Here is a 12,584-nt window from a genome sequence, read left to right as displayed (position 1 = left end):
TTCTGAAGGGACCATTCCCTCCGCGATACCCTGACCCACTCTTCCAACACCCGCTCCCCTTCTCACCTTCCCATGCAAGCGCAGGTGATGCAACACCTGCCCTTTCACCTCATTCCTTCCCACTGTCCAGGGCCCCAAACACTCCTTCCAGGTGAAGCAGCGATTTACTTGTACTTCTTGCAGTTTAGTATACTGTATTCGCTGCTCATGATGCGGTCTCCTCTACTTGTCTCTCACAATTACAAATATATTTTGCTATTCTTGCTTTCCCCTTCATTTGCCCTGGCTGATAGGGGTAGCAGGTGACCTACTCCCAATGTTGCTGCTGCTGGCACAGTGCAATCCAGGTGTATGAGAGCATGGCCGAAGTTAACTCCACCATGGATGTCTCCTTCATGCCTAGCCTGCGCCAATGCCTCCTTCTCTCCCGTACACTGATGGAAGACCCAAGACTGGGAAATTTCTCCTGCAGGAAAATCACAGACGCAATCTCACTCAGCAACTACAATTACATGTAATGATAAATAGGGAACCCATTAGCAGACAGGGTTATTGAAGATTTTTCTTTTATTTAAAAGATCATTCACAAAATATCAAATTTATTTTATATATTATGAAGTAGAATTTGTAAAATGTTGGGCATTTTTATACTGAAAGTGAGGCTAAATGTGGGACATCAATTATCTAGGATGGTCTAAAAAACACAAGTTTTCCACGTTCAATGAAGCTTAAAAACTCTGATGTTCCGAAGATCCTAGTCGAAATGCGATCTGTTGGATGCGTATCCTTCTGGACTGAGAGAGAAATGGTGTTTACTTACAGAACAACAGCAGGCCACACAGTCTGGTAAAAAGGACTCTTTTTGTTTGTCAATTGTTTGGAACTCCTATGGAAAAGAACCACAGCACAAGGCGTTGAAAAATTGGTGGGTGCCTTCAACGGGAACTGGTCACCGAAAGAGAGAAGCTGGTCGTGCTGCTCGTTGTTTGAACGTACAAGATGCACCATGTCTTCCTGAATGTTTATCTGCCTGACCAATGGCTGCAGAGTCTTCAGTGTAGTTCAAACATTCTCTCTCCAAGGCATGCAGTGTTCTCAGATCTATATATATTATATATATGTGTGTGTGCGTATAATATATTTATACACACATATATATATAAATATATATACACACACATACATGTATGTACAACTATATAGATCTAAGAAATTGCATGCAGGTTGAACAACTGTTTTTGGTGAGAGGGATATTGATAAAACATCAGGTTCTAGTGAAGCAGCCATGTCTGTGTTTCTGAGAAACTCAGAACAGCAATATTCACAAGTACCATTAGAAAATCCATTTAAGACTCTTTTTTTACATGGAGCAGCTACCACTGGCAGAAAGCAAACTGTTCAAAGCAAAAAGACGGTGCCAGGCAGGCACTAAAATACGGATAAGCTGGAGTGTTCTAAAAAAAACCCCACTGTAAACGACCAACATGCATTCAGAGCTGTGTGGAGAATTGGAAGAAGACAAAAGGAAATCTGTCGAGTGGTTGGAATGGAACGTGCCGTGCCTACTTTCCATGAAGTCCAGCCAGGCTAGGGCTCCTCCTGTCCAGACTTTTCCTCCCGAGGCTTGGCTCCACCGAATATGGCTGAGTTTGGATTGGCTACCTGGTTAAGGGGGGCTGCGACTGTGCGAGGTTTAAGTTGCAGTCTGGGTCTCTGCGCCCTCTCCTCTGAAAGACACAAGACAAAAAGAAAACTAACTTTGTTCAATACAGGGTACAAAATGCGAATTGCAAACTGATGGGATTGCTTAGAAACTTGGTGGGAGGAAATTATTGCGCCACATTTGCAAAATAAACATCAACAGTTTACCCACTTGTGTCAGCTGAGAGACACATCAGCAGAGTACTAAATGGAAACAATACTACCAGCTGCGAGTGACATCTATACTCTATTCCTTTTCTTTTCAAGCAGATGGTGGGAGATAATAGTGGTAGCGTTGTCCACTTGCTTTAGGAATTTTGAGCTGGCTTTAAAAACTTGTATTCTGGGGCGCACTTTGAATAATGTGCCCTACCTGGAAAATTAAACATTAATGGTGAAGAGGATTGTAAGTGACTTCGGACTAGAAGTTACTACAGGAAACTTTGGTTTATCCGGAGGTTGTATGTCTGGAAACCTCGATCTACCGGCAGAAATCAGGAGCCGTTTTGTTCGTTTTTTCTTCTTCTCGTGGCTTTGTTTTCAACAGTTGGGCTCTGGAAAGTCTCTCTGAAGCTGTTGCTAAGCTACAGAGACGCTTCCAAGGTGTGGGCCGACTGTTTACAAGCTGTTGCTAAGCAACAGTGTTTGTTGTCAGATACGGAGATGAAAACCTCCGTATGCTTCAACATTAACTTTGTATGTCCGGCAGTTTTGATCGATCGGCAACAGCTCGGTCCCGTTGGTGCCGGATATAACAACGTTTCCTATAGATTAGTAGGTTAGTGGACAGGTAAATGTCAGATGGGACTTAATGAAAAGTCATACCGGGCGATAGATTTTGGGATAAAGAATAAGGAGAGGAAATACAGGAGTAAAAATTTGGTATCGACCATTTTGGGGTACTAACATCGCCTGGGTGCTAACTTTAGCACCCAGTGGTAATTAGTGCCGGCGACCGCAAAATTGAGTTTTAGCGCCCCAAGAAGGAAGTGGCGCGCTAAATCAAGCTCTCCACTTCCTTCTTAGGGCGCGAACATTGGAGAGCGGGACGGGGACTTTAGCAGCACCGCACACTAGGCCGTGCAGCGCTGCCGCATTCAAAAGCTCCTTCCCTCCCTTAAAGGAAAGGGCCATCACTGCAGGCTCTGCAATTTAAAAAGTACCTACCTGGACCACCAAGGCAGCCGTGATCCCGCGCGATCAGCTCGGCACTCAAGCAGAGTGCTGATCGATCGCGGGCAGTAACCTTCAAAAAAATCTAGAACAGGAAAGGTAATTTTTTTTAAAACTTACTTCAGCCACCTCGCCTTTGATAATCGCCCTGAAGGGGCCACTCGCCCGATGCATGCCTCCTGCAATGTCAGTGTTTTTGACCAGCGGTACTGCAGGGGGCGGAAGTCAATTTTGGGTCCGAGGCGCTACTGGAACAATGCACACAGCGATGACGTCACGATTTCCAGGCAAAGAGATCAAGGCGCAACGCCGCTGCAAACCTCCCGCTAAATATGGCGGGAGTCGATGTCAGTGCTGTGCCTGGTCGCAAAGCCATTTGCGCCCCGTTAGTGCAAAGGCACACAATTTCACCCCCACAGACTTTATGGCAAAACGTTAAATGGAGTAAAGAGCAGAAAAACTTAGGCCGCGATTTCGGCAGCTGTGGCGATTCTGGTGCGGCCGGAGTAGACAGCAGCCTCAAGCTCCGCACCCGTCTTCATCCCGCCTCCTCCAACTGATTTTGCCCTGATTGCCCAGCGAGATTCCCAGCCAATTAACAGGAAGCGGGTCTGATGATGCGTCATCAGCTGGTTTCCTTAAAGGGACCATGGCTACATTCATTTTGACCGTTGTTCTGTCAGTGTTCTACAGCATTGAGGGGCTGCAAACACTGACAAGCACAGCACAGAGGTGCACGGCTGCACCCAGGCTCTTCCATGACTCCCTCCATATGCTTATGGACGGAGTCACAGCACGCAGGAAGGTTCTCTTCCCTTCCAATGGGCGGAAGAGACCTCCCCATGGGCGGAAGAGACCTCCCCAGGACACCAACGCAGCCTGGTTGCACATTGCACAGGAGGACACAAGCAGGGATGTCATCAGGAGGACCAGGCTGCAGAGGCGCAAAAATTTCAATGATCTCAAAGATCACGAAATGTTACTGCAAAGCCACACTCAACCACATCCTGCTGTGCCACTCATTACATCCCCATCACTCTGCCTTCCTTACCCTACTCCTGCACATCCTTACTCACACCAACTTACCTTGCACCTCCACCCATCCCTCTCTATCTACATTATCACTTCCCCATCTCACTAGCTACCCCTCACACTCACCCTCATCCTAGTCCAATCATACCAACTAACAACACACAAGGGTAGGCACTTGGGCGTTTTAGCCAAAGTTTGTGTAAACCTTCTGTTAATGTGCTGTCAAACATTGAAATCCTTATTGTCACCACTTTGCCTCTTGGACAGATTTGTGTGCACCTTTGAAAGTGTCTTAGTGAGTTCCAGTGAATGGTGAGACGTATTGTGTGCAGTTTTGGTAGCCCTATTTGAGGAAGAATGTTCTTGCCATGGAGGGAGTGCAGCGAAGATTCACCAGACTGATACCTGGGATGGCAGGAATGACATATGAGAAGAGATTGGGTCGATTGGGCTTATACTTGCTGGAGTTTAGAAGAATGAGAGAGGATCTCATTAAAACTTAAACATAGAAGATAGGAGCAGGAGTAGGCCATTCGGCCCCTCGAGCCTGCTCCGCCATTCAATGAGATCATGGCTGATCATCCAAATTCAGTACCCTGCTCCTGCCTTCTCTCCATATCCCTTGATCCCTTTAGTCTTAAGAAATATATCCAACTCCTTCTTGAATATATTTAATGAATTGGCCTCTACTGCCTTCTGTGGTAGAGAATTCCACAGGTTCACCACTCTCTGGGTGAAGAAATTCCTCCTCATCTCTGTCCTAAATGGCTTACCCCTTATCCTTAGACTATGACCCCTGGTTCTGGACTCCCCGACCATTGGGAACATCCTTCCTGCATATAGTCTGTCCAGTCCTGTCAGAATTTTATAAGTTTCAATGAGATCCCCTCTCATTCTTCTAAACTCCAGCGAGTATAAACCCAATCGACCCAATCTCTCCTCATACGTCATTCCTGCCATCCCAGGTATCAGCCTGGTGAATCTTCGCTGAACTCCCTCCATGGCAAGAACATCCTTCCTCAGATAAGGCGACCAAAACTGCACACAATACTCAAGATGTGGTCTCACCAAGGTCCTGTACAACTGCAGCAAGACATCCTTGTTCCTGTACTCAAATCCTATCGCTACGAAGGCCAACATACCATTTGCCTTCTTAACCGCCTGCTGCACCTGCATGCTTACCTTCAGCGACTGGTGCACAAGGACACCTAGGTCTCGTTGCACTTCCCCTTCTCCCAATCTATTGCCATTCAGATAATGTTTTTGACACCAAAGTGGATAACCTCGCATTTATCCACGTTATATTGCATCTGCCATGCTTCTGCCCAATCATCCTTGGCATCCTCCTCACAGCACACACGCTCACCCAGCTTTGTGTTGTCTGCAAACTTGGAGATATTACATCTAGTTCCCTTGTCCAGATCATTAATATATATATTGTGAATAGCTGGGGCCCAAGGACCGATCTCTGCAGTACCCCACTAGTCACTGCCTGCCACTCGGAAAAAGACCCGTTTATTCCAACTCTTTGCTTTCTGTCTGCCAACCAGTTCTCTATCCAAGTCAATACCTTGCCCCCAATCCCATGTGCCTTAACTTTACACGCTAATCTCTTATGCGGGACCTTATCGAAAGCCTTTTGAAAGTCCACTCTACCCAATCCTATTATTATTTTCTAAGTGCCCTGTTACCACATCCTTAATGATAGATTCTAGCATTTATCCTACTCCTGATGTCAGGCTAACTAGTCTGTAATTCCCCGTTTTCTCTCTTCCTCCTTTCTTAAATAGTGGGGTTACATTTGCTACCTTTCAATCCGCGGGACCCGTTCTAGGATCAATGGAATTTTGGAAGATTACAACCAATGTATCCACTATCTCTATAGCCAGCTCTTTCAGAACCCTAGGATGTAGGCCCTCAGGTCCTGGGGATTTATCGGCTTTCAGTCCCATTAATTTCTCCAAAACATTTTTTTACTAATACTAATTTCTTTCAGTTCCTCATTCTCGTTAGACCCTTGGTTCTCCGCTATTTCCGGGAGGTTTTTTGCATCTTCTTCCGTGAAGACAGACAGAAAGTAGTTGTTTAATTTCTCTGCCATTTCCTTATTCCCCATTATAATTTCTCCTGTCTCTGCCTGTAAGGGACCCACATTTACTTTTGCTGATCTTTTCCTTTTTACATACCTATAGAATCTTTTACAGTCTGTTTTTATGTCTTTCGCTAGTTTACTCTCATATTCTAGTTTCCTTTTCTTGGTTCGCCTTTGCTGAATTCTTAAATCCTCCCAATCCTCAGGCTTACTGCTCTTTTTGGCAACATTATAAGCCTTTTCCTTTGATCTAATGCTATCTTTAACTTCTCTTGTTAGCCACGGTTGGACCACTTTTCCTGTGGGGTTTTAATTATTTAAATGCTAGCCATTGTTTCTCTATCATCATACCTTTTAATGTAGTTTCCCAATCCACATTAGCCAACTTGCCCCTCATACCTACGTAGTTTGCTTTGTTTAGATTTAAGACCCTAGTTTCGGATTTAACTAAATCACTTTCAAACTTAATATAAAATTCTGTCATATTATGGTCACTCTTCCCTAAGGACCCCTTTACTACAAGGTTATTAATTAACCCTTTCTCATTGCACAATACTAGATCTAAAATAACCTGTTCCCTAGTTGGTTCCTCAACATGCTGATCTAGAAAACTATCTTGTATACATTCCATGAATTCGTCCTCCACACTATTACTGCAAATTTGGTTTGCCCAGTCTATATGTAGATTAAAGTCCCCTATGATTACTGTATTACCCTTGTTACCTGCGCCTCTAATTTCCTGATTTATACTCTGCCCTACATTACAACTACTGTTTGGGGGCCTATAAACAACTCCCACCAATGTTTTCTGCCCCTTGTTGTTCCTTAGCTCCACCCAAACTGATTCTACATCTTGATTTTCGGAGCTAAGATCCTTTCTCTCTACTGTCTTTATCCCATCCTTTATTATCAGGGCTACCCCTCCTCCTTTTCCATTTTGTTTATCTCTTATAAAAATTAAGTATCCCAGAATATTTAGTTCCCAACCTTGGTCACTTTACAACCATGTCTCCGTAATGGCTATTAGATCAAACCTATTCATTTCTATCTCCGCTATTAATTCGTCTATTTTGTTGCAAATGCTTTGCGTGTTCAGATACAGTGCCTTTAGCTTTAACTTTTTTCTATTTTTCCCTGATGTCACCTTAGTCACTGATGCCCTATTACCTTTGTTACTCCCTCTGTCCCTTCCTGACCCACTCTGCTTATTTTTACCCAAAACTCTGCTCTGCTCTAGAGCTTTGACATTTCTCTTGCTGCTTTTAAATTTACTCTTTCCTGAATCCTCCTGCACCCCCTCTTCATTAGTTTAAAGCCCTGCCTACTGCCCTAGTTATTCGATTCGCCAGCACACTGGTTCCAGCCCAGTTTAAGTGGAACCTGTCCCAACGGAACAGCTTTCCCCAGTGCTGGTGCCAGTGCCCCATGAAGCAAAGCCCCAGCCTCCCACATCACTCTTTGAGCCACGCATTGAACCTTCTAATCGGCTTATCCCTATGCCAATTGGCACGTGGCTCAGGTAACAATCCAGAGATTAATACTTTTGAGGTTCTGCTTTTTAATTTGGATCCCAACACCTCAAACTTTCTCAGCAGAACCTCATTCCTAGTTCTACCTATGTCGTTGGATCCTACGTGGACTACGACAACTGGATCCTCCCCTTTCCAATCCAGGTTCTTCTCCAGCCACGAGGGCACTGGGCAGGCAACACAACCTTCGGAACTCCTGGTCGCGGCTGCAGAGAGCAGTATCTATCCCTCTGACTATACTGTCCCCTACCACAACTACATTCCCTTTCGCTCTCCCCACTTGAATGGCCTCCTGCACCATGGTACCATGGCCAGCTTGCTCATCCATCCTGCAGGCTTTTCCCTCATCCACACAGTCAACAAGAACCTCATACCTGTTGGATAAGGACAAATGCCGAGGCTCCTCCAGCACTTCACCTGGGGTCCCCTTACTTGCCTGAGTTGCAGTCACACCCTGCTGTCCCTGACCACTAACCAGACCTGTACAACTACCTAACCTAAGGGGTGTGACTGCCTCCTGGATCAAAGTGTCCAGGTAACTCTCCCCATCCCTGATGCCCCGCAATGTTTGCACCTCAGACTCCAGCTCAACAACTCTGAGCTGAAGTTCCTCAAGATGCAGGCACTTACTGCAAACGTGATTGTCCGGGATCACAGTGCTCTCCACACACTCCCACATGCTGCGGTTGAGGTACACCACCTGCACTGCCATCCCTAAATTACCTTGTTCTGTTTAATTATATTTAATTAAATTTGTATTTAAGTAACATAGTTTACAGTTTAGTTTCTTGACTTCTTAATTGATCTAGATTAAGTTATGGGTAATGAAATTAAATATCTACCTGTAACAAAAAGCATTACAAGTAGTGGAGGCAAAAATTCTCCCTCTTCTCCAAATTCCCACTCTTTCCAAATTCCCAAATGAAACGCCAGTGTCCTGGCGAATCGAATAGCTAGGGCAGTAGACAGTGCTTTAAACTAATGAAATGTTTAAGTGTTTAATTTTGTTCTGTGGTTTTAAGGAGCATCTTAAAGAAGGAGAGAGAGGGGGAGCGGTTTAAGGAGGGACTTCCAGAGCTTAGGGCTTTGACGGCTGATGGCACAGTCATTCTATTTCTTCTCTAGTGTGTGCGTGTGTGTGTGCATGGTGGGTGTGTGTGTGTGCGCTTTATGGTGGATGCGTGTGCATCCGTACACGAAAGCATGCGTCGTTTTTCGCTCCCCCCTTCAATTTGTTCTGGTCCTTTTTAAAAGCTGTTCATCTGTAATTTCTTCCTGTTCCGATGACACATTAATTCATCTGTTCTCTCCACAGATGCTGTCTGATCCGTTGAGTGTTTCCAACATTATCTGTTTTTGTTTCAGATTTCCAGCATCTGCTTTGAACGGTTACCCTTTCGTGTCCACTTCTGAGTGCCCTACTTCAGGGAGGATGTCAAAGCTGTGGGGAATCACAAAGCTTATACCAGGGATGAGAGGCTTTAGTTATGAGGAGAGACTGGAGAAACTGGGCTCTTTTCACTAGAACAGAGGTTAAAAGGAGGCCAGAGTGAGGTGTTTAGAATTATGAATGATTTTGATAAGGTAACTCAGAGACTCAAGCCTGCTTCTTCCAACAGGCCATGTACAGTTCATAAGGCTCTTCCCTGCTTACACCCAGTGGCACTTACATGCAGTGGGCAGGGGAGGGGGAGCTGGCGGTGGAACTGGCAAGGTTGGGTGGGGTGGGGGGGTGGGAAGGAAAATCGTGTCGGGGCCGTGAGGTGGTGGCATTGCAGAAGAAGATCCAGACCAGTGTTTGGGAAGTAAAACAGTTATTTAAGCAATGGTTTGAAAATCATACCTGCCAAGCATATTCCCAATACTAATGAATTCTAAGTGAATATGAAACTGAACATAAATATAAAATAAGGCATCAATTATAAGCAAACACAAATAATTTAATAATTTGGTACCTTCTGTTGCCTCTCTGAACTCCATAGCAGACCCATGAGGGAGTCCATCTCTAAAGCGACCTCCTCCTCCCCGTCTGTCTCCAGGGCGACTACCTCTGGCCCTGTTTCCTCCAAACCCACCCACTGAACGGTCACTGTTGTCTTCATCTCTGAAACCTGCTAATGAGACAATCCAACAAAGGGTTAAACCACTCAAATCAAAAGGGTTTTAAGACAAGACCTGAACAGCAACACTGCAGCAGTCACCTGTTCTGAGGTGCAGGACTCACAATACAGCATATGACCCTTCAACGCAAGAGGTTCTGAGACAGTGATTGTCAGTAGCTTAGTTAAAGGTAATGAGTATTTTAACATAATAGTTCAACCCAATTATTACAACTTGTCACTGTGATACTTTTCCCAAAGTCCCATTTCATGTGAAATGAGAAAACATCATTCAGCCCTTCAAGCCTGCTTCTTCCAACAGGCCATGTACAGTTCAGTGTTACGGACTCAAGCCTGCTCCTTTTAAAAGGCCATGTACAGTTCATAGTGTTGCAGACTTGCCCCATCTTTTACAGAGTTGCATAATCACAAGTTAAAGTTCTAAGAAAAAAATTTCAAATGGCTCCAAGTAAGAACAAAACAAAAACTAGGAGATCGGTCTGGCCCTAAAACCTACACTGTTCCATCCTTATCAGTAATATTCTACAGTTTTCATTCCCATGGTCCTAATAAACCTGTAACCATGCTGAGCATCTATATCTATACTTATCTCTGGATCAACACAGGCCTCGTTAACACACAAGCAAATCCTGGTATTTCTGGGGCCCGTGAATTGATGGGGATCCCAATGCCAAGCTGTATGTGTTATGTAGCTCTGGTTTATCTTAAGTAACACTCGTTCGTGTTCTCAAAATGATCCAGCATATGTCTCTGTGCCTGGTCAATGGCATTAACGTCCTCGGGGTTCACCATACTGAACATCCTGTTGCAGAATACTCCCGAGGCAGAGGCCTCCATCCATCCCCGGCCTGCCAGGCCTGTTGCCAAATGCTAAATGCACACTGACCAGCAATTCAAGAGCCAAGGGAGCCAGGGGCAGTCTTATGCATTATGCACACCAATCACCTATTCAAGGGCCCAGAAACTGGAAGAATGTCTTTACAGCAAACTGATCGGCTGCTCCGGAGCCTGGGGAATGGAACCGATCAGGGGCACAAACAACAGAAGAATATCTTACACTTTATGCACACAGGTCAGTTGTTTAGGGGCCTGGTTGGGAAGAGAAGCATCTTTTCATGGGGCGTGGAGTTAGGAACAATCAGAGGATAAGGCAGCAGTGGGGAGCAACTGCTGGAAGAACAGAGAGAAAACCAGAAGTGAGAGAGCATCAGAGAGAGAAGCACAGAAAGCAAGGAAGAAAGGGGAGAGGCACACACAGAGTAACAGAAAGTGAGAGAGAGATACGAAGAGAGTGAAAGAGAAAGAAAAAGAGAAAGGCAGAGAGTAATCAAGGATTAGGGAGACAGTAGCAAAGAGAAACAGAGAAAGACGAGTAATAGAGACACAGAGAAATATACACAGGAGATAGAAAGGGGAAGAGTAATAGGGGTATGATGAAAGACTAACAGAGAAACACAAAGAGGGAAAGAGAGACACGGGGAGTGAGAATACCAGAAAGAAATAAAGAGAGAAAGGGGGATAATAACAGAGACATAGGACTGAGTGACAGACAAATAGAAGGACAAGGAAAGAGTAATGGACAGAGATACTTCTATTGATGTCATGATTCAGACAGTGTCCCATCTGGACCTAAGATCAATGAATAAGGTAAGTGATCCCAGCCTGATTATATGATATGTATTATGTATTATGTTGTGTTCATTGGACAATAAACTGAACAGGGATATGTAGCAGGTTGTACCAGTTGTAAATTTCTGAATTATCCAGGGGATGCATTTGCCAAACTTCTAGAATTACAGCCCAACTCTTCAATACATGACTACCACAGACTGGCAGGGTGGGCGGCCCACACAGCATCTGTTGTTGGGCGCATCCAAACCTCTTCAGCCAGTCCAACGTCAATGTCATTTTAGGAACAAAGGAAGGGACACAGGAACAGTGGTAGCCCATTCAGCCCCTCCCCTCAGGCCTGTTCCGCCATTCAGTTAGATCATGGCAGATCTCAACTCTATTAACCCACCTTGATTCTGTAACCCTTAATCCCCTTGCCTAACAAAAATCGATCAATCTCAGTTTTGACATTTTTAATTGACCTCTATCCTCAACAGCTTTTTGGGGGAGAGAGTTCCAGATTTCCACCACCCTTTGTGTTAAGAAGTGCTTCCTGACATCACCCCTGAACGGCCTAGCTCTAATTTTAAGGTTATGCCCCCTTGTTCTGGACTCGCCACCAGAGAAAACAGTTTCCCTCTATCTACCCTATCGAATCCATTAATCATCTTAAACACGTCAATTAGATCACCCTTTAATATTCTATATTTAAGGGACTTCAGCCTAGTTTATGCAACCTTTACTCATAATTTAACCCTTTTAGCCCCGGTACCGTTCTGGTGAATCTGCGCTGCTCCCCCGCCAAGGCCAGGATATCCTTCCTGAGGTGCGGGGCCCAGAACTGAACACAGTTACTCCAGATAGAGTCTAACCAGAGCTCTGTACAGCTGTAACATAACTTCCAGCCCATTTATGATAACGGCATCAGCATTTTTCATTATTTTTTGTACCTGTCCACTAGCTTTTAGTGATTTCTGTACTTGAACCCCTCAGTTCCTAGCTTCTTGCCATTTAGAAAATATTCTGATCTATCTTTCTTAGGTCACACTTTTCCACATTGAACTCCATCTGCCATAGTTTTGTGCACTCACTTAATCTATCAATGTCCCTTTGTAACTTTCTGCTTCCATCTATACTATTACTGTGCCAACTAACTTAGTGTTGTCAGCAACCTTAGATATACGGCTCTCTATTCCTTCATCCAAGTCATTCATAAATATTGTGAAAAGCTGCAGCCCCAGTACAGAGCCCTGGGGGACACCACTAAGTTACATTCTGCCAATTTGAGTACATACCCATTATCCCTACTCTCTGTCTCCTGCCTCC

At 44.7% G+C, this 12,584-nt stretch overlaps 1 protein-coding gene across 3 annotated transcripts in view; it reads right to left on the bottom strand.

Annotated features, from left to right (window-relative positions):
* Positions 1-549: 549 nt before the first annotated feature.
* The window catches only part of eif4h (eukaryotic translation initiation factor 4h), a 106,000-nt gene continuing 93,965 nt past the window's right edge, over positions 550-12,584 (bottom strand). For 2 of the 3 annotated variants that reach the window (XM_085964200.1, XM_085964201.1), the window contains exons 5-6: positions 9,483-9,641; positions 550-1,727 (exon numbers count right to left, since the gene is read on the bottom strand). In XM_085964200.1, coding sequence (XP_085820326.1) covers positions 1,588-1,727; positions 9,483-9,641 — 299 coding nt within the window. In that variant the 3' untranslated portion in view covers positions 550-1,587. The remainder of the gene's footprint in view (positions 1,728-9,482; positions 9,642-12,584) is intronic. The other variant, XM_085964202.1, reaches the window with a different exon arrangement.

Source organism: Somniosus microcephalus, chromosome 22, assembly GCF_052327205.1.
Source record: "Somniosus microcephalus isolate GS21.2 chromosome 22, FLI_Smic_1.0, whole genome shotgun sequence".
NCBI classification, from domain to species: Eukaryota; Metazoa; Chordata; class Chondrichthyes; order Squaliformes; family Somniosidae; genus Somniosus; species Somniosus microcephalus.
Note: the sequence above shows the minus strand (reverse complement) of the source record. Positions and strands in the feature narration are given on the sequence as shown.